We start from the raw sequence: 21,781 nt of genomic DNA on the forward strand, positions 1-21,781 counted from the left end.
CCTCTCAGCACAACTCAGGCCCTGAGGGCACTTGATCCGCCTGTGCTTGATCCCATTGTGGAAAGAATTGGCTTTAAATTGCCTGTGCTCAGGGAGGGGAGGCAATCAGCAACGGGCTGGAAGGCCTGACATCAGGTCTTGGGTGGGGGGGGGCGTGGCACCCTGAGGGTGTTGGGGGCTGGGACAAACAGGACACCTGGGTTTATCTACGGGCAGCGGATGTTGGCGCCCTTAAGGAGGTGCAGTCTTCTGGGAGGGCCAGGGGCGGAGTCAGTCTTTAAAAGCTGTTCCCAGGGCTGGCCCGCCTGCCACAAACGCTGAGCCCAGGTGGGAGAGTTCTGGGTCATCCGAGCCTGGCAGCTGCGGGAACTCCGGAGACCACAAGCGGTTTATGGTTTACCCCCTCCACGGAAGGTCGGTCTGATCGCAGCTGCGGGTCGGGGAGAGGGACCGGGGGGTCCCCCCAGTCAGTAGGCCTCAGAGCAGCACCTTTTCAGTGCCGGGGCATCAGACAGCGGATTTTGCATTCGACTCTCCCCAAAGTGTGCCGAACTGGTTGGAAGCAAAGGCTCTAGTTTAAGCTCTGGGCTTGGGGATAAAATATACTTTTTAAGGACCCAAGTTCCTCGGCAACGACTCCAGACTGGGAAGACCCCTCCATTTTCAGGATCGACGCTTCACGTTGAGGGGAGGGCATTCAGGAGGCCCTCTTAAGGCTTCTCCCAACCCATGGCGCTACCGGCCTCCTCACAGGACCAGGCCTGGAGCCTGGCGCCTCCTGCCCCCACGGCTTCTGCGTCTTCATCTTCGGGACCCCAGGAGCGGGAGGGCGCTGGGAGCCCCGCGGCCCCCGGGGCGCTGCCCCTGGAGAAGGTGAAGCGGCCCATGAACGCGTTCATGGTGTGGAGCTCCGCTCAGCGCCGCCAGATGGCGCAGCAGAACCCCAAGATGCACAACTCTGAGATCTCCAAGCGCCTGGGCGCGCAGTGGAAGCTGCTGGACGAGGACGAGAAGCGGCCCTTCGTGGAGGAGGCCAAGCGGCTCCGCGCCCGGCACCTGCGCGACTACCCCGACTACAAGTACCGGCCTCGGCGCAAGGCCAAGAGCTCGGGCGCCGGACCTTCCCGCTGCGGACAGGGAAGAGGTAGCCTGGCCGGCGGCGGCGGCGCGATCTGGGGGCCGGGGTACGCGACCACCCAACCTAGCAGAGGCTTTGGGTACAGACCCCCCAACTACTCGACAGCCTACCTGCCCGGCAGCTATGGGTGAGTCCCTGGGAAGCGGGCTGAAGACGGAGGGCCCATGCACCCCTCTCCTGGAGCCTTGGTGGGGGCGGATGCCGGAGGACGGGAGCCCACCCAAGCAGAGGCCACTCTCGGCCAAGGTGTGGCGGGCACAGGCCCCAGTACCTCCGGGGCCTGTGTAGGGTGGGGCGGGTCAGGGTTCTCCCAGAGGGCGTTTCCATCTCAGTCTGAAGTTGGTGGCCCTGCAGGGCCCGGTGACGGACCCCAGGATGCGATTGTGTCCTAGTTAGATGCCCTGTTTCCCCGCTGCTTCTGGCCTGTGTGTGACCCAGCTTCCTCTCCCAGCCCCCAGGGCAAGGAGAGGCCAAGCCCATTCTGCCCCTTCCTGGCCTGACTCCCCAGCCCCAAGAGGAAAACAGCCGTGCAGCACGCAAGCCCGCCCGCTCCCGAGCGTGCCCCAACAGGGCCCCGGGCTCTCTATCCACGGGTCGGCTTCCATGCCTGCTGCGCTCAGCGGGCTGGGTAGCCAGGGCTGGGTGGGTGGCAAGCTCTACCCTGTCTGCCCAGAATTGGTCAGACTCATCTCCAACCCAGGGAAGTGCCCTCTAACCTCTTGTTTCTCTCTGCAGCTCTTCCCACTGCAAACTGGAGGCCCCCTCATCGTGCTCCCTCCCTCAGAGTGACCCTAGGCTTCAGGGGGAGCTGCTGCCCCCCTATACCCACTACCTGCCCCCTGGCTCTCCCACTGCATACAGTCCTCCCCTTTCTAGTGCCCCCATGCCCCTAACCCACCTCTAACTCTCATGGACTCAGACCTCACCCGACGTGCCTCATCCTCCTTTTTTAATCCAGCAGCATCCCCTACCCCAGGCTGTCAACCCTTTCTCATGTTGGACTGCAGTTCAGACGCCGCCTGCAGTCCTCCCACGAAAGCCAGGGAGAGCCGCACAACATACAGTTATATTTTTGGTAGTATTAAACACAGTTTTGTATTATTCAGCTGAGTCTCCAGTCTTTATTGTCCCATCTATTCCCCCCTCACTGCAGCAGGAACCAGCCCCATTTCCACTCCCTTCCGCCCAGACCTGCCAGAGCAGGAACCTCCTCACCCCACCCTGGAGCCCTGCCTGAGTCATTCTCCGTCCCCTTCCCCCACCTCAGCACTGGGGTCTGGGAGACAGTCCCAGCCGGGCTGAGGGAGGGAGGGAGCCACAGTCCCCCAGTCCCCTCCACTCCGCCTTCCAGGCTCCATCTTCTAGGGCCAGAAGGGAAGCAGGGAGGCTGGAGGACAGGGTAAAATATTTACCCAGGATAGTGTTAAACAGCTGGAAATTGCTGCTAGAGGAGGAGGCTTGGCTGAATGACTGAGTTAGAAAAGCACTCAAATGTCAAAATTTTGGCTTAGGAGACTCTACCCCCATCCTCTCCTTTTCTAAGGATCTGGATCCATCAACCATTTGTTTCCACTAAAGCCAACCCTGGCTCAGAAAGTCTGCAAACGCAGAGGAATGGAGGATGAGTAAGTCACACCAGCAGGCTGGCTCAGATGGGGAGAACCCTGAGGTTGGGTGAATGAGTGGAAACGGAATGACTCCAGTAGCTGGCTCTACTCCGCCTTTTTCTGCTTGTGGGGAGGCCTTGCATTCCAGTAGAAGAGCAGCTGGGCGGCGATGAGGCCGTTGCAGAGAGAGGAGACCACAAAGGTCCCAGCCATCAGGGGATCTCCAGTTTCCTGGTTGCAAGAGACAAAGCCAGTGTTACCCTTCAGCTTAGCTCAAGAAAGCTTCCCTTACGGACAAAGGATCCTGACAGGACAGCTTTGGCCCTTAGCTGGGAGAAGAAATATGAGGTTTTAGTGCCTTCTAGAAGGAAGATGTTGCACCCACCTGAATGGAAGTGAAGATTCGGGCCAGGGAGCCCCCAAACAGCAGGAAGACTGTGATGGCTGAGAGCTGGCCTGTGTGCCCATTGTGGTAATTGGTGGCTGCCTGGAGAAGCTAGGGGAGGAGTTGAGACCTTTGGCTCTGTCACCTGAGCTCCTCCCATACTCCCCCAAGTCCAACACCCCCACACGTGGACCTTCCACTCTTCCCCTCCACCCTGCCCCCCAACATCTTGTCCCTTGCTCCTGGTACCCACCCTCCCCACCACCACAGCAGGCACATTGGAGGCCTGGAGCAGGGTGACTACAGTCAAGGGCGTCAGAGGTGAGAGAAGCACCAGCAGGACCAGGCCGTAGCAAGCGAGGAAAGCGACACCTAGGGGTGGGGAGACAGGAGTCCTTGTCAATCTCCCAACATCATGTGGCTTTCCCAGGCCTGAGTTCCCAGCAGGGTTCCCAGGAACCAGACAGCCCGCTCTTAGGGAAGTCCCCAGCACCTTTCACAGTCTGTCCTCTGTAGTGCATGACCAGGAAGCAGATGGTGATCGTCTGGAGCATCAAGAATAAGGCTTCACCCCAAGAGCTGCAGAGTCAAGAGTTGGGAGGAAGAAAGGCGGGCCTAGAAAGAGGCAGGGAAAGCCTCCATGGCCCATCCATCCAGGGACACCATGCTCTGATCACACTTCTCTACAGCCTCCACACGGGATTGGCTCATTCTCAATCGTGGCCATTCTTAGGATGCTCACCCCTTCTCAAGGTCACCTCCACTGGTGACGATTAGGTTTCTAAAAAGGCTTAAAACTTTCCTGGCCCCTCATCCCTTTTTTTTGAGACAGAGTTTCAAAAAAAAAACTCCAGATCTTCTTGCACAGGCTGGAGTACAGTGGCACAATCTCAGCTCACGGCAACCTCTGTCTCCCAGGTTCAAGTGATTCTCCTGCCTCAGCCTCCCAAGTAGCTGGCATTACAGGTGCCCACCACCACACCCGACTAATTTTGTATTTTTAGTAGAGACAGGGTTTCACCATGTTGGCCAGGCTAGTTTTGAACTCCTGACCTCAGGTGATCCACCCACCTTGGCCTCCCAAAGTGCTGGGGTTAAAGGCACGAGCCACTCAGCCTGGCCACTTTCCTGCCCTGTAACCTCCCTCACCTTAATCCCCATTAGAGTTGTGGGTATTACCCTTGGGGAGGAAGGGTGGGCCCCTCACCTGAATGGGAAGTTGTTAGTGATGCTGTAGACCATGGTCCCAGTCAATGCCACTAGCTCCAGCATTACAGACTGGAGACTCAATCCTTCGGCACTCTTGGCTCCCAGGATTTTAAACACCTGGGGCAGCTTTACTAGGGGAAAGATGAGAAAAGTAGGACTGAGGAGTCTCCATTCTTTGGGATGCAACACAACAGCTACAGAATGAACGCCCACACAGTTGACGGCCTCTCAGAACCTCCACCTCAACCCAACAGCAGGAAAGAAAGATAAGAGACATACCGAGAAGTGAGCCAGCCACAATGCCCAGCCCCAGGCCTTTGCTGAGGAGAATCTTGAGGCAGGGGACTGAGGAGAGAAAAAAGGGTAAGCAGACAGGAGATGTCTGAAACCGAGGCCAGGGCTTGAAGCTCCTGTGGGCTCTCCCCAACCCCTCTTACCCACACCACGGTCTTGCATTGTCTTGTGGGGAGGAGGGACGGAGGGCAGCGAAAAAGGCCTGGTCTTTCCTGCTCCAGACCACTATACCTTTTCTTTTTTTTTTTTTAAGACAGTCTTGCTCTGTCACCCAGGCTGGAGTGCAGTGGCCCAATCTCAGGCCACTGCAGCCTCTGCCTCTCAGGTTCAAGCAATTATCTTGTCTCAGCCTCCCAAGTAGCTAGGATTACAGGTGCACACCACCATGCCTGGCTAATTTTTGTATTTTTAGTAGAGACGGGGTTTCACCATGTTGGCCAGGCTGGTCTCGAACTCCTGACCTCAGATGATCCACCTGCCTCAGCCTCCTAAAGTGCTGGGATTATAGGCTCGAGCTACTGCGCACTGGGCCCCAGACTATTACTTTCCAAAACAGCTTTTCTGCAATGCCTACCACCTGCCACATCCAATCTTCCCTTCCCTATAAATTAACATCCAAACTTGGCTTGACCTCCACTGCTCTCCATTGCTTCCCCGTATAAGCTGAGAAATGCCCAGGAGTTTTTTAATCCTTTATCTCCCTTCTCTGGGCCAATGGGTGCCCCATTTCACATGTCTTCTCTCACCAAAGACAAGTATTAATACTTTTTTTTTTTTTTAAATTTTGAGACGGAGTTTCACTCTTGTTGCCCAGGCTGGAGTGCAATGGCACGATCTCGGCTCACTGTAACCTCTGCCTCCTGGGTTCAAGAGATTCTCCTGCCTCAGCCTCCCAAATAGCTGGGATTACAGGCGCCTGCCACAATGCCCAGCTAATTTTTTGTATTTTTAGTAGAGACGGGGTTTCACCCTGTTGGCCAGGCTGGTCTCAAACGCCTGACCTCAGGTGATCCACCCGCCTCGGCCTCCCAAAGTGCTGGGATTACAGGCGTGAGCCACCGTGCCCGCCCCATACCACTCTTTCTTGAACACTCTGACTGTCCCTGGCCCCTACTCAGGGACTAAATCTTACCCTTTCAGGACTTGCTTTTATGCCCTGGCCATCTACCACTTCTCTAGCCTTGAAGCCTTCCCCTCAAGGAGCTTGGTCCAGTGGGAGTCAGACTCTCACGGGTCATGAATGCGGCTAAAACAAAGTGCCCCACGAGTTCAAGAAAGGTACCATGAACTTGACAGGGGCAGACTGACGCTTCCCAAATGGTCTGACGGTGGGCCTTGTTGTGGAGCTGTCTCGCAATCAGAAAAAGGAAGGGAGGCAAATTATTCCGAAATCAGACTATGAGCAAACCTGGAGGCTGGAAAGAAAGCAATCAGGGTGGCGGAGCCTTTGGGGGTGCAATGAAGGCCCAATTCATCAGGGGCTTTAGATTAAGCTTAACCCTGCTAGCGATCTAATAAAGGTTGGCATGATTTGACTTGACTTTTATTTTGTTTTATAAAAGTTGAGTCTTTTCGTCTTTCATTGTCGCTAAAGCACAAACCTCACAAAGAAGTAATTCCACCCGGTCACTTCCCCACTGGCACAAATATGGCGTTCTCCCTCTAAGGGGCCCGAGACACTTCCGCCCCTCTCAGAAGTGACTTCCGCTCAGCTCGGCGTGGAGGCAGTGACTGCCGTCACTTAGTCGCCGATCAAGCCTTGGACTAAGGGTCCACGGTTACTCTAGCAGGACTTGGATTGGATGCTGAATAAAACTCACCGTGAAGCAAGTCCCACTGAACGAAAAGTTGGTCGTAGCATTTCTCAGGTAAAAGAATCGGCACGAGCAGCCGTTTAAGCGGTCCGTCCGCCTCGGCCGCCATATTGCAAAGCTAGCTTCCGCCAGTCTCTCCAGACCGCCATTGACTTTCGTTGCGCGTGCGCGCTGCGGACACTCCGCCTCCCGTTCTTTTCCCGCGGCGAAGCTGGCCCGCCCCCTGCTCCCCGTTCTTTCTGACGCTACGCACCCCCGCTCTAGTGGCGTAAAGTAAGTCTCAGTCAGGGACCACGTTTTGGACGCGCTCGGCAGTTGGAATTCTAAAGCGTGCTGAAGCTGCACGCCTGCGCAGTTAGATCTCCCACGCCTTTGTTGACGCTTCCAGTTTGGAAGTCAGATTTACACCCCTGCCTTTCTTCGCTCCTCTTGCTGGGCGCCATCTTGTCTTCTCGTAGCACACTCTGTATTGTTCGAAGTTGAGAGAGAAGGAGCCCTAGTCTCCGAGGTGGCGTTGGGTGGGGGCGCCACTAGCTCCAGTTCTCTCGACGTTTCTAGAGGGAAGGGCGCCGGTGGGAGCAGGAGAGTCTGCACCGGGCAGGCCTTTTTGGGTCCGCGTTGCGCGCAGGGCCCCGTGCTTGCCTTGCCTCCGGTTGGTTCAGGCCTCGGAGTATGAGTGCGCCGGCAACTGCTGGGCCCGGGACAGTGAAGCAGAGGAGGAGGTGGGGGAGGCGAGCCCAGGGCAGGGAAGGGCAACCCTTGAATCACCCGTGGGGCACAGAGCTGGCCGTCTCCGGGAAGCCGAGGCCTGGCGATGCAGCCCCGGGGTTCTCCCCCTCCCCGCTGGCCCGAGGGCGCACCACGTGCTGGGCAGAGACTTCGGCGAGGCCGAGTGGACCCTGCAGCTCCGCTTGGGAAAGGGCACCTTGGACTACCTGGTGGGGGCTTTGTGCTTCGTTACCCAGCGCCGGGATGCCAACCCACGGTGCCCACCCGTGCATCATTGCGCTGTGGATCAGCCCTTTGGCGGCCCCCTCCGAAGTCTGCAAGGTCACACGGATGTCTGCAGGCAGACGTGGGGCTGCCCTTGTGGGGAAGTCTCTGGCTTTGGAGGCCGGAAGCCTCCTGGGGCTCGTACGCCTGGGGGGTGCTGCTCATCCTGGCTCCCAGGGATTGTGCCACAGCCTACTGTAACGGGTGGGACTGGCGCTCACTTGTAGTGCAGGCTGTGGCCATCTGGGAGGCCCTTTCTAGAATCTGGACCTTGGCTGTCCTGAGAGTGACACTCCTCACCTCAAATACTGGGGGCATGAAGTTAGGTTTGGCGGGTGGCCCTGTCTAAGGGGCATGCTGTTCCCGGGAGCCCCCAGTGGAGGTCAGAGTACCTACTGCTCCTGCTTGATTCAACCCCTTGCAGGTGGGCTAGGAGCATCCCAGGTGCTGCGAGGGTTTAATCGGGCTCTTCTGCTGGCCCTGAATACGGTGGACAGGACAGGACATTCTCATTGCTCAGGAGCCACTGGCGCTGCCTTTGGGAATGAAATTCCACAGCCTCCCACTCATCGCTTTGTCTGTCTGCTGCATCTGAAACTGTACCAGGGTCAGGAAAAAGGCTGCGGGGGTGAATGGCTCTACCGGCTTGCCAGGGATGGGGTACTGGAGCAGCCAGTGGCCCCAAGAGGAGGAAGGAAGGGAGGCACGGCAGACCCAACACCAGCTGTGCCAGGCTTTGGGGAGTAAACCCATGAGGCATCGTCACACATTGACATTTTCATCCCTCCTCAGCAGCTGCTTCCAGCTCCCTGAGACCCAGCCATGGAAAGCACAAAAAGGCGTGTGACAAGAAACTCATAGCTTTTAATCCTGGCAGGACAAGGAAAACCCCAAGTCAATGATATGCATATATTTTGCTACTCTCCTGCTGGGGGGACAGTTTGTCACATTTAAAAAACTCCCCTCCCTCCTGCCGACTGCATTATCTCTTATTTATTTATTTATTTATTTGAGATAGTCTGGCTCTGTCGCCCAGTCTGGAGTGCAGTGGTGCGATCTTGGCTCAGTGGCGCGATGTCAGCTCACTGCAACCTCCACCTCCTGGGTTCAGGCAACTCTGCCTCAGCCTCCCAAGTAGCTGGAATTACAGGCCAGCTGGGATTATGCCACCACACCCGGCTAAATTTTTTGTGTTTTTAGTAGAGACAGGGTTTCACCATGTTGGCCAGGCTAGTCTCTAAACTCCTGACCTCCAGTGATCCGTCTGCCTCAGCCTCCCAAAGTGCTGGGATTACAGGCATGAGCCATCGTGCCCGGCTCTATTTTAGTCCTTCAAGAAAGGGAAGGAAAGTAACTTTGAGACAGTTGCATGTCAAGGAAATAAGGGACCCCCCACCACACCCCAACCCCCTCAGTGCCCTGGGGTTTGAAGCAGATGCTCAGAGGGCCTGGTAGGCGGATGGGCGTCTCCGGACGATGCAGAAGGCAATAAGCACCAGGGCAAGGAGGCCGAGAAGGATCAGGCCGATGATGAGAGGCAGCAAGATGGACCGGTCACTGGGGCAGGAGAAACCTGGCGGAAGGATAGGGCAGGTAGGTATTACAGTGACATGGTGGTTGGGATAAAGGTGGGAGGAGGGAATGGGGGGATGCTAGGGAGTAGGAGATTGGTGAGGAGCTCACCACTGCAGTGACTCAGCAGTGACAAAAGGGGGAAACTGGCAGAGTCTTTTAGAGGATGGGAGGACAGCTGCCCTATAGCCACGACAAGCTGGGAGAGGGAGGAGATTTGGGGGGTTAAGAAGACAGATGAGTGGCTTGTGGGCCTAGGGAAGGGGTTTTCAGTGCAGTGGGAGGATTCTAGGAGGGAAGGAGTAGGTAGGTCTTACTTTGCCCAAAGACCCCTGTGTGGGGCAGCTGAGCAGCCTGGAGCCTCAGGGAGAGCAGGTCGAGGTGGACAGCTGGTGAAAGAATGATGCTCGAGTTGCTGCAACTGAAGCTCTGGCCCAGGGGTGCTTGGAGATCTCGAAGGGATGCATTCTGAGCCGAGAATGTCCACTCTGGAGGAGTGAGGAAGGGTTAGATCCTATCCGCCTCCCTGGCCCCAGCTTAGTCCTTTCAGGAACCCTGGTGTCTAGTGGTAGCAATGAGAAAGGGAAGGAGGTTACTTACGTGCTGCGTGGGGGAAAGACACGTTGTACTCCACTGCCATGTAGCTCAGGTAGACAACCCTCTGCTGGAGGTCCTGTGGGGCGAACAGGAAAGCAGGTGGCATCCCTCTTCACAGAGGAAGGAGTAGGGTGCGGGATTGGGAGGGGTGGGGCGCCAGGAGGCTGCGTGAGGGGTAAGACTGAGGTCATGGCTATACCTGCATGAATCCAAAGCTGAGGTGTCCATAGGGGAATGAGAGAAGCAGGTGGGGATGGGCACCCTTACAGCTCCCCTGGACCTTGGTTTTGTTGGGGTTCAGTACAGAGATGCCCCAGGCCTGTGGAAGTTAAAGATCAGAAGGTCACAAGATTGCATGCGATGTCAGCCAAGGTTCCCCGTCCCGTCTTCCTTCTTCCCTCTGAGCCTATAGCCAGTCCTGCCTCCCTCCCCTGTCATACCCATTTTCAGCTTTACCTCTCCTCCAGCCTGGGTTGTGTACATGACTCGAATCTGAATCTGGGCTTGGAGGTGGACACAGGGCTGGGAACCATTGGTCCACGTGTAGTCTCCAATGGTCTCCTTGGAGGCCGGGCTAGGACTCGGAGAGGGCGGAGGTGGTCGCGGGTGGGCAGAACTGGTGAGTCCTGGGCTGGTGGCAGTGCTGTTGCTTGTTGGATGAACCGTGGCATTTCCATGACTAGTGGTGGCAGGCTTGTGAGTGGCAGTTGAGGGTCCCTGGCTGGTGGCAGTGCTGTTGCTTGTTGGATGAACCGTGGCGTTTCTGTGGCTGGTGGTGGTGGGGTTGTGCGTGGCAGTCGTGGGTCCGTGGCTGGTGGTGCCTGTGGTGGTTGTCCTGTGAGTGGTGGTTTTGTGGCTCTTGGTAGTCCTGTGGCTGGTTGTTCCAGTGCTCTCCGTAGCCGTGGGTGTCACCGTGAAGGATGGCAGCAGAGTGGCCGATTTTTTGTGAGGACAGTCATTCCCTGTCCCCTGGGCTTTTGGCAGAGAGGAGATGGTTAGCCACCCAGGGGCAGGCTCCCTCCCAGGGGCCCCCTCCCCTCAGCCTCCTTTCTCCTTACCTGCGAGTAGCCCCAGCAGAGCCCCCGAGAAAAGCACGGCCAGCCTCATGGCTGAACTACCTCACCCCAAGTCCAGCTAGGCTGTCTGCACCAGTTGCTCAGCTCTACTCCCTCAGCCCTCTCTTGGAAAGGAGGAAATGAAAGTCTCACTTCCTGTACTGGAGATGATCCCACCCACAGCCTGACTCAGGGGCCTCATCTCTAGCCACCTCTCTCTTAGTCATTAGTTTTTGTAATTAAGGTAGGGCACTGTTGGCCCCTGCTTTATCAGGGTAGAGTCAACAGGGTCACAAGGGTACAGGATAGGGAGTCCTAGGGCAGTTGATCCATAGGGATCCATGTGTCAAACTCAGCAAAACTTGCTTGGCAGTTGTGGCAGGTGGCTATGGGAACAGCTGAGACCCAGGCCCCTCCCTCAGTGGTGGGGAAATCAGTGTCTCCACTCCCCTTTCCCCTGGACCTCGGGGCTGACCCGTTACTTCCTCTTGGCTGAGGCACGTGAGGGGCTTGTGATCATCCACACCCAGCCCTTTACAGAGGGGCAGCACTCCAGTCAGCATCACCGTTCTGAGCTGAGAATATGGCTTTCCAGTGTCTGGGAACTCTTTAGATGGTGACAAGAAAGCAACACAGCCCAAAGGTAACTATCTGCTGGCGAAGGGGGGAGCAGAGATGCACCCAGTAGCAGGTGGGAGAGGGAAGGGGAGGTAAGAAATGAGAAGCCCAAACAGGCAGTTTCCAAGTCATTTTATTCAGAATTTTGTGTTTGTTTCCTGAATCAATAAATACTATACAAAACAATGTAAAAATGGCTACCATTTTCTCTCCCCTGCTTCCCCCCACCTGGGGACAACCCCCTGGGCAACCTCACTCAGGGGTTTTAGGGGTTCTCCCTCCAGATTTGGTCCAGCAAATGAGGCTGAGTGACATAGTCCCCTGAATCACTTTCAAAGGAGCTCAGCTGAGGTGAGGAGAGCCTCTGGGATCTGGAGGTTACTAGGTTAGGGAAATGGATTAGTGTTTTTTTGGGAGAAGAGCCGGCGCCTGGGGCAAGAGCCTACCCCAAAGAAAAGGGTGTCTAAAATGTTCACGGTTCCTTCTTTTGCCTCAAAAAGTGACATTTATTCAAAGAAAAAAAAATGACAAGATGTCCATCCCTTGGCTCCCTTCCCTCCCCCCTCCTGCTGCTCCTCAGCCCCCAGAGATTGAGCCCTGGCTGGGGCTGGGTGGCAGGCCAACCCCTCAGATGAGGTCAGCAACATTGAGGGGCATTTCCTCAATGGAGGTGTTATAGAAGGTCTCGATGTCTCGAAGAGTCCTCTTGTCTTCTTCTGTCACCATGTTAATAGCCACACCTTTACGGCCAAACCGTCCACCTCGACCGATTCTGGAAAACAAGGAAAGGGATGAGGAACATCAGGAGCTTTAGCCCAGGGAGGGCCAGGCGTGAGGGGGTGGAGGAGTGTTCCAGATCTATGCTTACCTGTGGATATAGTTTTCCCTGTTGGTGGGAAGGTCATAGTTGATGACTAAAGAAACCTGCTGCACGTCAATGCCTCTGGCCTACGTCAAGAAAGACAACTCTTCAGCATGTGCATGAAAGAACCCTATCCCGAAGAGACACTTAAGGCATCCATGTAGGCAGCCAAGGCAGGCAGAAGAAACAAGCATCCCTGTTCCCCAAAGACCTTAGGCATGCCAGGTTCTATTCCAAGCTGCTACTTTCCTGAGAGGGGCACTGGATGTCCCCTTGGAGAGGGAATCACCTTGGATCCTCCCTTCTGCCTTTCCTGTCAGTTCCCTCTACTCACCAGCAGGTCAGTGGTAATCAAAACTCTGCTAGAGCCAGAACGAAACTCCCTCATGATCACATCTCGTTCCTTTTGGTCCATATCTCCATGCTAGAAGAGAAAACAAACCAGGTAGGCACATGGGTTCTGGGAACCCTGGCTTCTAGTAGGACACTTCTGACCAGCAGACCCACAAGGGGCTGGCAGTGGGCAAACACACCATGGCAGAGACAGTGAAATCTCGAGCATGCATCTTCTCGGTGAGCCAGTCCACCTTCCTCCGGGTGTTGATGAAGATGACTGCCTGGGTGATGGTCAGGGTTTCATACAAGTCACATAATGTGTCCAGCTTCCACTCCTGCAGGTGAGGGGACAAAAATCAGTCAGGGGCTATACCCAACAACTCACTGCCAGGCCCGCCTCCTGCACTGGGCCCCACCTCTCGTTCCACGTTGATGTAAAATTGGCGGATACCCTCCAGGGTCAACTCTTCCTTCTTGACAAGAATCCGAATGGGGTCCCTCATGAACTTCTTGGTCACCTCAAGCACATCAGAAGGCATTGTAGCTGACAGCAAAACTACCTAGTGGAAAAAAAGGCCAGCCTTAGAGCGGTGGATCCTTCCCAAGGCCTGCTCCCTTCCCTAGCCACACCTAAAACTGAAGTGGATGCATAAAAAGGCTCAAGACAAGCATCCAGAGTTTGGTTCCCCTGGCACTTGATATTTTTCTTCCAGAATCATTAGCGATTCGAGCAAGGCCGCCCTCACCTGGGTGTTGCTGTTGAGCTTTTGGAATATGTCGTAGATCTGGTCCTTGAATCCACGGCTTAACATTTCGTCAGCTTCGTCCAGTACAAACATCTTGATGTATTTGGGAGCTAGAGAAGAAAAAAAAAAACCAATATATAGCATATAATCAGGGAAATGTAGGAGAGATATATCCAACTTTGCTGATAAAAAACAGAGAGGGGCCGAGTAGTCTGCTCTCAGAGTACAAAGACTGATCCTTTGCCCAGGACGTTCCCGCCAAGCCAGAAAACAGCCCTGGGAAGTAGGACACTGCCTGGGCTGCACTGGCAGGGAAGCCAGAGGCTCAGATGACACGCATGGGCTCCATCACAGAGCAGCTCTTCCCCAGAGGGAAACCAGCATCCGTGGGAATGACTTTGGCTTACGCTGAAAGACTGGAAAGCATGCACAAGAGCGAAGTGACCCAGGGAACTGGAGAACTGAATTACTCACACAGGTATCTCCGGTTAAGCATATCAAACACTCGGCCAGGGGTCCCCACGATTATGTGGGGGGCTTCCATCTGCAGTTTCTGCACCTCAGCACGCACGTTGGTGCCCCCAATACAGGCATGACAGGAGGCACCCATGTAGTCTCCTAGTGCCATGACCACCTTCTGTATCTGAGCACAGAGAAAGATAGGTGCTCACATATTAGCTACAGCTGTGCCAGGCACCATTCTTAAATGTTTTTCATGTATTTATTCCTAACCAACAACTTTGGGGCATGCACTATTATTACACTCACATTCAGCTGAGAAACAGGCAGAGGCTAAAATCCACTTAAGATCGTGCTGTCAATAGGTGGCAAAGACAGGATTTCAACTCAGTCTGGTTCCTGAGTGTACAGTGATTCACAGTAAGGCCGCTCAGATAATTAATTCAGTTTCTTACTCTAGATATTTAGAACCCGTAACTTTCTGAAAGCTAATTTGACCAACTGCCTCGTCATGCAGCAACCAGTTTTGTTTTGTTTTGTTTTGAAACAGAGCTTTGCTCGTCACCCAGACTGGAGTGCAAATGGCACAATCTCGGCTCACTGCAACCTCCACCTCCTGGGTTAAATTCTCCTGCCTGAGCCTCCCCCAAGTAGCTGGGATAACAGGCACATGCCACTACGCCCGGCTAGTTTTTATATTTCTAGTAGAGATGGGGTTTCACTGTGTTGGCCAGGCTGGTCTCCAACTCCTGATCTCAAGTGATCTGCCTGCCTCGGCCTCCCAAAGTGTTGGGATTACATGAGTGAGCCACCGCGCCCGGCCAGCAACCAGTTTTATAGAACAGGTGATACATATCCATGTTCTATTGTACTCCTACCACAGGACCAAAGCTACGAGCCATGTTCACTCTGAGAAAACTGAGAGCCACGTGCCTTAGAATGGAGCTCTGCTGTAACTTCTTACATTATCCACACCCAGAATAATCACTGCACCTGCCACAGAACATTTAAAAACATGTTCTGAGCCTCAATACTCTAGTTGAGATGAGTGTCGCAGCATGACCCAGAGTAAGTCCAGCATTATAACTGTGTGTGCCCCAGGCATGAAACAGCTCTAGGTATTAAGCCAGGGTGAAAAAAGGACTGTCTGGCCGGGCGCGGTGGCTCAAGCCTGTAATCCCAGCACTTTGGGAGGCCGAGGCGGGTGGATCATGAGGTCAGGAGACCGAGACCATCCTGGCTAACATGGTGAAACCCCATCTCTACTAAAAGATACAAAAAAATTAGCTGGGCGTGGTGGCAGACACCTGTAGTCCCAGCTACTTGGGAGGCTGAGAGCGGGAGAAAGGCGTGAACCCGGGAGGTGGAGCTTGCAGTAAGCTGAGATAGGCCACTGCACTCCAGCCTGTCTCCCAAAAAAAAAAAACCAAACAAAAAAAACAACAAAACTGTCCACTGTCCATCTGCTCAGACTACCATAAGAGCACCCCCACCACTGAGGTGTCTCTTAGCCCATGGTGATGGTGCTTATTCAGAACACAGCCACCAAAACTTGCCCAGCCAGCCAGGCTTGACCCAAGAGCCTTCCCATTTGACTCAGGAAATGGGTGGAGGAAGTGATGGTTACATTTGGGTAAGAAATAGCTTCTAATTAACCCAGCAGGTCTTGAGAGTGTTAGGGCACCCATCTCTCTTCCTCCCAAGGTGGTGATCACAGAACACTTCTCTGGTCCTTGGATTATGCCCATCATCCCTAAATCAGCCCTTAGGAAGGAAACAGAAACCACTCTTACCTGCTGAGCCAATTCTCGAGTGGGTGCCAGGACCAAGGCCTGGGTGGCTTTTAGATCTAATTCGATCTGCTGCAGAATCGATATGGCAAATGTGGCCGTTTTCCCAGTCCCAGATTGGGCTTGAGCGATCACATCATAACCTAAACAAATTAGGAGTTAAATGTGGTAAGGAGTATACACTTTGGGATATTCAAGTCGTAAGTGAACGAGACCAATAAACAACCAATGAACCAAGCATTTCATGGCTCACAAACTACCTTACCAGTCAACACAGTTACACAATGAGAACCAGATAGAAACAAGGACCAGTTATTAACTCGTCTAGTATTGCACACCAAGCTGGACTAGAAATATGGCTGCAGATACAAGTGTAAGCTGGCTACAATATCACCTCTTTAAAGGAAACATATGTGTCCAAGGCATGAACCAGGCATGGGCACAGATCAGAAGCCAAGCTGGGATGAACAAGGAGTTGCTTTGTCCCTGGCTGATATGAGATGGGCACCACCAACCAGATGCCACTCTACCCAGGTCAGGGACAGTCCCGAATGTCTTCTGGGACTGAGAGTTCTCACCCTTGATACAAGGTAGAATGGCTCGCTGCTGGATGGCAGACGGCTTCTCAAAACCATAGGCGTAGATGCCACGGAGAAGGGACTCTGAGAGGTTCATGTCATCAAAGCTGTCAACAATCTCATTCCAGTTACTCTATGGGATGCAAAGAATTAAAGTTTGAGTCGTGGAAAAGGTGGGGCTGAGCTGTAGTCCCAGAGCGAACAGGATCTGGGGCCTACTAACCAAAGCCTCAAAGCTTACAACCCCTCCTCCCTTTAGGGAAACCAGCTGCTTCTAGATGGTCTGGGAAATCAATCTAAGAGGCCACTCTAACTCTATACAACTGTAAGGCTGAGAGTTGTAATGAGGGAGGACAGAATTTCATTTGTCCAGTCTCACCTCGATGACGCCTTCGGGCTCCATCCCATCGGGGCCATTGTCTCTGGATCTGTTGGTTTAAAGCACAAATTTTGTCCCCTGCCAGACCGAAGCACTCACAAATCCTGACAGCCGGGCTCTGTCAGGAGTGGCCTGCATGATGCCATCAACCTGCTCTTCCAGATCCAACTCCCACCGGTTCCCAAAAGGTACCCAGAGGAGGAGTATCTATAAAACTGCTTGAGGCCTTTGCCCCATGCAGGCAGCGGCTCAGGCCAGGCCACCCCCGACATAAGGGGGTGACCCTTTCTGAAGACAGGCTGGCAGGCGTGCCGCCGCGCTCACGGTGCCCAGAGGTGGTGCTTGCCGCCAGGTCCACGTGGGCCCGACCCAGCCGCTTAAAGCCCCAGCGCGTGCACCTCCCACCAGAGCACCAGCGCGCCGGAAGTCCCGCCCTTCACCTCCCAGATCGTAGGGTAGGACATCCCCTTCCCCCCACGTCATCCCGCCCGCGCCCTCCCCCACTCCCTCCAGCCGAACCCCCCTTCGCGTTGCCCGGATGTGGGAGGCCGCGGGCGGTGGCGGCCTCGCGCACAATGAGCCCAAGCCGAGCTAGCAAAGGGGGAGATTGCACAACACTTAGAAGCGAAGCAGACTGGGGGAGGGGAACGCCTCAGGCCACCATGTGCTCGCTCCCTCGACCACCCGGCGGCGTCTCCCACCCCTCCACGGAACAATCCACATCCCGCCCGCCCCCGTCGCGAAGTAGCGTCGCCCTCCCATACCTCAGGCCGCTCACCCCCGAAGTAAAGTGGACCTGCCCATCCGCAGTTTGCCAATAGCCCGGCTTGTGCGGCAAAATGGACCCGCCCGCCCGGCGCCGGGTGGGCTCCTGGTGCCTCACGCGGCCGCTCCTCGGGGTTAGGCTCAGTCCTGGCCGTTAAGAAAACCAGCACACTGAACGGCCGGTTTCTTCTCCCCGACCCGTGTTTTAGCCGCGACGATGTGACTGGATCTGAGAACCAGGCACCCCCGCCTCTCGCGAGTGGTACCGTCAGAATCCTCCGGAACCCCGCGCGCCGTCCCTCCCCCGGCACAGGGAGGCAACCGGACCTGCCGGCTCTGGGCCACACACAGTGGCGGCCACCTCCGCCTTTCTTTCCCACGCCAGCTCGCGACCCAGTCTCGCCACTCAGCGCCGGGGCTTCGCGCACGGCACCGCCTCGGGTCGAGGCTCATAACAAACCTCGCAAGCCTGACCCTAGCCGGGCTGTCCCTGCCCTCCACCTCGACCCTGGTGGCCGCGTAGGCCGTGGATCTTCCCCCTCGCGCTCCCAGGTCGGACCCCCCCCCCCGCTCGGTTTCCCCCGCAACCCTGCTGGGCCTCTCAGCTACCCCCAGCAGGCCCGTCGGAAGGGGGGCGGAAAGGTAAGCAGCCATAATTTCTTGCAAATGTCTTTCTTACCGGGAATCCTGGCTCGCAGACATGATCCTTAGAAACTAGGGCGGAGTGCCCGCCTATCGACAACTTATAGAGCGCCCGACTCCGCCCCGGCCATCGCATTGGCTTGGCTGCCCCGGCCCCGCCTGCCGGCGCTCAGCAACTCGGCGTGACGTTAGTTCCTAGGCGCCCTGGCATGCAGCCCCCATTGGATAACTCGAACGCCTATCAAGGTGAAGGCCCGCCCCGCAGCCTCATTGGCTGGAGGGCCCGCCTTTCTCGCCGGTACGGAAGTGACATACAGGAGTCAGGCCTCGAGGCCTGGCAGCCATCTTGGGGCCCTGAACTCTCACACGTGCGGAGGCGACAGTGCCTTGGTCATGTGGCTCCGTAGGCCCTATCACGCAAGGGGGGCGAGGTCTCAGCCTCCAGAGGCTTCCGGGCTCTGGGGGTTATCACTTCCCTTTACTTCTGCTCCCGGTCCCCACTGGACTCAAATGTTAAATTTGTTTTTCCCTGTAGCAAAGATGGATTCGACACCGCCTGGACGTGTGCCAAGGATGAAGGAATCAAGAGCGATATCCTAGGGACAGGAGGATTCCCCTGGCTGGAGGGTGGAGGGATGAAAGAAAACTGTAAAGGGCTTTGGGGTACTGTCATGAATCCTGGCTGGTCCCCTCCCCAGTCCCTTGTGTCCAGTTCCCCAGCTTCCCTCTCGGACGCCCTTATTCTTGAGGCTTACCTACTTTCCCTTCTTTCTGCCCTCTGCTCCTATCTGGGGGATTTGTTTGGGTGAAGACATGGTGTTGGCAGTGTCTGAGCCAGGGATGGAAAGCTGACCCCTTTAGTCTCAAGGGCCTGGCTGGAAGGTCTGAGCTAAGCATATCCACTAATTTGAGGCCCCTTAAGGAAGACCACCACTTAAGTATCAACAAAGGATCCTTTATTGACCAGAGCAGGACCGTGGCATTTATATATATAGATATATATATATATAAAAGTTTGAAAATCTGGCAGGCAGTGATGCTGTTGCCCGCCCACCACCCCCAGCACTGATTTCCTGCTCCCTGCACGGGGAAAGGGGAGGATGACTGCTCCACCCAGGCCACAGGGCCACACTCCCCTGCAAACAGAGGAAGAAAGGGGCTTTTCTGTAGCCACTCCCTGCCCATCAAAAATCAACAAGTATTCTCTCAAAGAAAAAAAAAAATACAGAAATTTAAACATTTAAATATGAAAAACCAACGGGAACTGAGTGGGAAGAGGCGAGAGAGGAAAGGGACTGGAGTTTCCTGGGAAGGGACTCCCATGTCCCCCTTCCCATTAATGGGCTTGGGGTCTGGGGTACGAGGCTCACACAGTGAGTTTGCAGTGACACAGCTCCTTGTAGATCTGCCGACGAAGTTTGGGCATGTCCTGCTGGGTGAAGCTGAATGGCTGAGACAGGGCCAGATGCTTGCAGTACTGGGTGTTAACAAAGCAGGCCATGAGAAACCCCGTGTCAGGACCTGTGCTACACACTTCATATGAGATGTGTCTCCATCTTTCAGAGAACATGCCCACTTCACATACAAAGAGAGTCAGGGTCCCATAGCCTGGGGTTCAAAAACAGCCTGACTCTAAAGCTAATGTTCTTACTTGGTACATGATAGAATGTTTTAGATGGAGAAAATACACTGAGTGGGAGGTTAGCAGGGAGCTCTATCAAGGCCAGAGGCCCAAGACCAGACACTCAGTCCCAATGGGGGATGAAGAAGCCCAGAAGAGGACCAGTGAAGCCAGGGTCTTGGTGTTCTAAAACAGATTACTTCCTGCTCCACAACTGACTATGAGCCAAATGAGGGGATACAGAACAGCCTCCCAACCCTTTAACCCAACTGACTTCAGAGCTAGAGGAGGTGGCCCCATCATCTGCTTACCTGCAACACAAAAGCACCACAGTCACTGTCATTATTCTGCCTGGCCACATTCTAGAGGAGAGACAAAAAGCAGGCCCTTCACATGGAGACTCCCAGGGGTAGGGCTTCAATTTCTGCCTTCTACCACTCTCCCCACCAACACCCTATACCCCTTCCTCAGGAAACTCACCATTTTGAAGTAACCTTTCCAGCCCTGGTGGAAATCCAGTCGGTCTTTCTTTACCGCCTCTGCCTGCAGATACTTGGCAATATGCTACATGGGTGGGGGGAAAAAGAGAAAGTGATGCCCTAAATCTCCCAAATGAACACAGTATGGTGGGTAGTGGTGGCAGACACCATGCCCAGGTCGCCCCTCAAAGGCCCAAAGCCCACCCTTCTTCCTGCAGTGCACCTCCCCACGTTTTGCCCATCTCTCTCCTACCCCCTCAAACCTTAGGGCAGCGGCGGTTTAGGGTACGCTGCGAGTCAAAATAGGTGATGGTGCGTCGCCTCACATCGACAGAGATGAGGGACCAATGCACCTCCAGGTGGATGGGGATTAGCAGTAGCTCCTTATTGAAGATGTCCACCTAAAGAGACAGTGCCACAAGTCAGGTACAAGACACAGAAGTCTTGCCTTTTGCCATGAAGGTTCTAGAGAGGAACAGAGACACAGGCAAGGGAGCCAAGTGAAAGAACAGAAGACCCAGGCCCTAGATCGTGAGCAAGCTCAGGGTCTGCATGTTTCGGCTCTTCGGGGTAAGGGAGGAAGGTCGGACAATGGAGGTGACATCAGAACGAACACTTGAGAATCCATGATGGGCAGGCACTTTTCACACTTTAAAGGGAGAAGCACTTAGTAGCTAAGAACCCAGGCCCAGGATTCTGCAGCCTGCCAGAATTCAAATCCAGCTCCTCCATTTACTGGCTTATGACTGGGCAACCTACTTAATAACCTTCTATACCTCAGTTTCCTTATCTGTCAGAGAGTGAAAATAGTAGTACCTACACCTCATCCATTTGTTATGAGGATTAAACTAGTGAATATCCATAATACACTTAGAACAAGATACAGCACAAAGTAAACACTCAGTTAATGCTCATAACAGTCCTACCAGGAAGTTCTCACATTCAACCTAAGAGATGAGGAAATTGCAGCTTGGAAAGTAGTGACTTACACAAGGTCATAAAAGAAAGAAATGACAGAAGTGGGACTCAAACTCAGTATGAAGAAGGCCAACATGTTTTTCACTGTGTGTCACCATCCTTCCCTCTACTGGGAGAAGAGGAAGAAGATCCCTGAGGCTGTAAGCTCTTGAATTTGAGGACTGAAATTAAGCAATGCTAGAGCCAATCATCCTGCCTAGCTGTAGAAATTTCCTGGCCTTTGAATGGGAGGGCAGGGAAACCAGAGAACTCTTGACTTTTCTCCCGCAACCTGTTCCTCTCCCACTTTTCCCATTACATAGGCCAAAAACCTAGGCATCATCCTCCACTTCTATCTTTTTCTTCGTTTCCCACATCCAACCTGTGGAGGAAAACACAAATCTTTCCTACTATACTCTCACAACACAAAATACTTCTGTAACCTGTGGTCACCAAGAAGTGTGTGCGGCTTTCTCTCCACCAATGACCAAGCAAGCAATTTTGCAGTGGACACAGCTGGGTATCCCCCAATTCAATTCCAACGCTATCTACCTGGAGATAATGTGTCACAGGTTTAGGGCTCAGTCTCACAAGGCTGCCCCCAATTCTGATGTCAGTCGTAAGCCCCAGGTTGTTTTATCTGTGCTTCTCACCAACTGGTTAGATCAGCGCTCCCATGACCCGCTCCTTGAATTTGATTAATTTGCTAGAGTAGCTCACAGAACTCATGGAAACACATTTACCAGTTTATTACAAAGGGTAGTACAAAGAGTACAGATGAAAAGATGCATAGGGCAAGGTACTGGGAAGAGGCCTGGAGGCCATCCTGTGGGAACCTCCATGCCTTCAGTTATCTAGAATGTCTCCAAACTCCTCCTCTCGGGT

General features: G+C 54.4%; 6 protein-coding genes, 2 long non-coding RNA genes and 3 other non-coding genes across 18 annotated transcripts in view; 4 read left to right on the forward strand and 7 right to left on the reverse strand.

Annotated features, from left to right (window-relative positions):
• On the forward strand, window positions 1–2,243 carry SOX15 (SRY-box transcription factor 15). Its single transcript, XM_033184751.1, has 2 exons — window positions 1–1,265; window positions 1,874–2,243. The coding sequence occupies exons 1-2, from the start codon at window positions 730–732 to the stop codon at window positions 2,040–2,042; spliced, it is 705 nt and encodes a 234-aa protein (XP_033040642.1). The 5' UTR covers window positions 1–729; the 3' UTR covers window positions 2,043–2,243.
• MPDU1 (mannose-P-dolichol utilization defect 1) lies at window positions 2,215–7,523 on the reverse strand. 7 transcript variants are annotated; one of them, XM_033184739.1, is made up of 7 exons: window positions 6,454–7,523; window positions 4,619–4,684; window positions 4,338–4,470; window positions 3,624–3,709; window positions 3,384–3,502; window positions 3,131–3,241; window positions 2,215–2,976 (listed from the first exon to the last, which is right to left on the reverse strand). In XM_033184739.1, exons 1-7 carry the CDS (start codon window positions 6,554–6,556, stop codon window positions 2,851–2,853), a joined length of 744 nt encoding a protein of 247 aa, XP_033040630.1. In that variant the 5' UTR covers window positions 6,557–7,523; the 3' UTR covers window positions 2,215–2,850. The 7 variants fall into 7 exon arrangements, with proteins under 7 accessions (XP_033040630.1, XP_033040632.1, XP_033040627.1 ...); XM_033184741.1 differs by lacking the exon at window positions 3,384–3,502 and adding an exon at window positions 5,916–6,041 and having other exon boundaries at window positions 4,338–4,465; window positions 6,454–6,555; XM_033184740.1 differs by lacking the exon at window positions 3,384–3,502 and adding an exon at window positions 5,916–6,048 and having other exon boundaries at window positions 2,216–2,976; window positions 4,338–4,465; window positions 6,454–6,585.
• On the forward strand, window positions 6,866–8,413 carry LOC117067772. The gene is made up of 2 exons (XR_004430843.1): window positions 6,866–6,955; window positions 8,233–8,413. It is a non-coding gene; the product is annotated as an uncharacterized LOC117067772 (long non-coding RNA).
• On the forward strand, window positions 7,096–8,226 carry LOC117067769. The gene is given in 4 exon segments (XM_033184750.1): window positions 7,096–7,229; window positions 7,231–7,481; window positions 7,484–7,522; window positions 7,865–8,226. Coding segments are annotated over 4 exon segments (723 nt in total). The 5' UTR covers window positions 7,096–7,119; the 3' UTR covers window positions 8,188–8,226.
• On the reverse strand, window positions 8,285–10,921 carry CD68 (CD68 molecule). Its single transcript, XM_033184733.1, has 6 exons — window positions 10,668–10,921; window positions 10,066–10,583; window positions 9,809–9,928; window positions 9,613–9,685; window positions 9,330–9,500; window positions 8,285–9,013 (listed from the first exon to the last, which is right to left on the reverse strand). Exons 1-6 carry the CDS (start codon window positions 10,714–10,716, stop codon window positions 8,880–8,882), a joined length of 1,065 nt encoding a protein of 354 aa, XP_033040624.1. The 5' UTR covers window positions 10,717–10,921; the 3' UTR covers window positions 8,285–8,879.
• LOC117067774 lies at window positions 8,910–19,050 on the forward strand. Its single transcript, XR_004430845.1, has 2 exons — window positions 8,910–9,033; window positions 18,375–19,050. It is a non-coding gene; the product is annotated as an uncharacterized LOC117067774 (long non-coding RNA).
• On the reverse strand, window positions 11,398–18,036 carry EIF4A1 (eukaryotic translation initiation factor 4A1). The gene is made up of 11 exons (XM_033184732.1): window positions 17,877–18,036; window positions 16,433–16,481; window positions 16,054–16,186; window positions 15,479–15,618; window positions 13,701–13,869; window positions 13,227–13,336; window positions 12,897–13,040; window positions 12,678–12,815; window positions 12,479–12,568; window positions 12,151–12,230; window positions 11,398–12,054 (listed from the first exon to the last, which is right to left on the reverse strand). Exons 1-11 carry the CDS (start codon window positions 17,897–17,899, stop codon window positions 11,910–11,912), a joined length of 1,221 nt encoding a protein of 406 aa, XP_033040623.1. The 5' UTR covers window positions 17,900–18,036; the 3' UTR covers window positions 11,398–11,909.
• LOC117068087 lies at window positions 12,301–12,440 on the reverse strand. Its single transcript, XR_004430954.1, has one exon. It is a non-coding gene; the product is annotated as a small nucleolar RNA SNORA67 (small nucleolar RNA).
• Window positions 13,441–13,583, reverse strand: LOC117068135. The gene has a single exon (XR_004430991.1). It is a non-coding gene; the product is annotated as a small nucleolar RNA SNORD10 (small nucleolar RNA).
• LOC117068101 lies at window positions 15,885–16,019 on the reverse strand. The gene has a single exon (XR_004430967.1). It is a non-coding gene; the product is annotated as a small nucleolar RNA SNORA48 (small nucleolar RNA).
• Window positions 18,778–21,781, reverse strand: part of SENP3 (SUMO specific peptidase 3) — a 9,632-nt gene continuing 6,628 nt past the window's right edge. The window contains exons 7-10 of one of the 2 annotated variants that reach the window (XM_033184722.1): window positions 20,203–20,340; window positions 19,941–20,024; window positions 19,772–19,822; window positions 18,778–19,316 (exon numbers count right to left, since the gene is read on the reverse strand). In XM_033184722.1, coding sequence (XP_033040613.1) covers window positions 19,206–19,316; window positions 19,772–19,822; window positions 19,941–20,024; window positions 20,203–20,340 — 384 coding nt within the window. In that variant the 3' untranslated portion in view covers window positions 18,778–19,205. The remainder of the gene's footprint in view (window positions 19,317–19,771; window positions 19,823–19,940; window positions 20,025–20,202; window positions 20,341–21,781) is intronic. The other variant, XM_033184721.1, reaches the window with a different exon arrangement.

Source organism: Trachypithecus francoisi, unplaced genomic scaffold (assembly GCF_009764315.1).
Source record: "Trachypithecus francoisi isolate TF-2019V2 unplaced genomic scaffold, Tfra_2.0 Lachesis_group20, whole genome shotgun sequence".
In the NCBI taxonomy this organism is placed as follows: Eukaryota; Metazoa; Chordata; class Mammalia; order Primates; family Cercopithecidae; genus Trachypithecus; species Trachypithecus francoisi.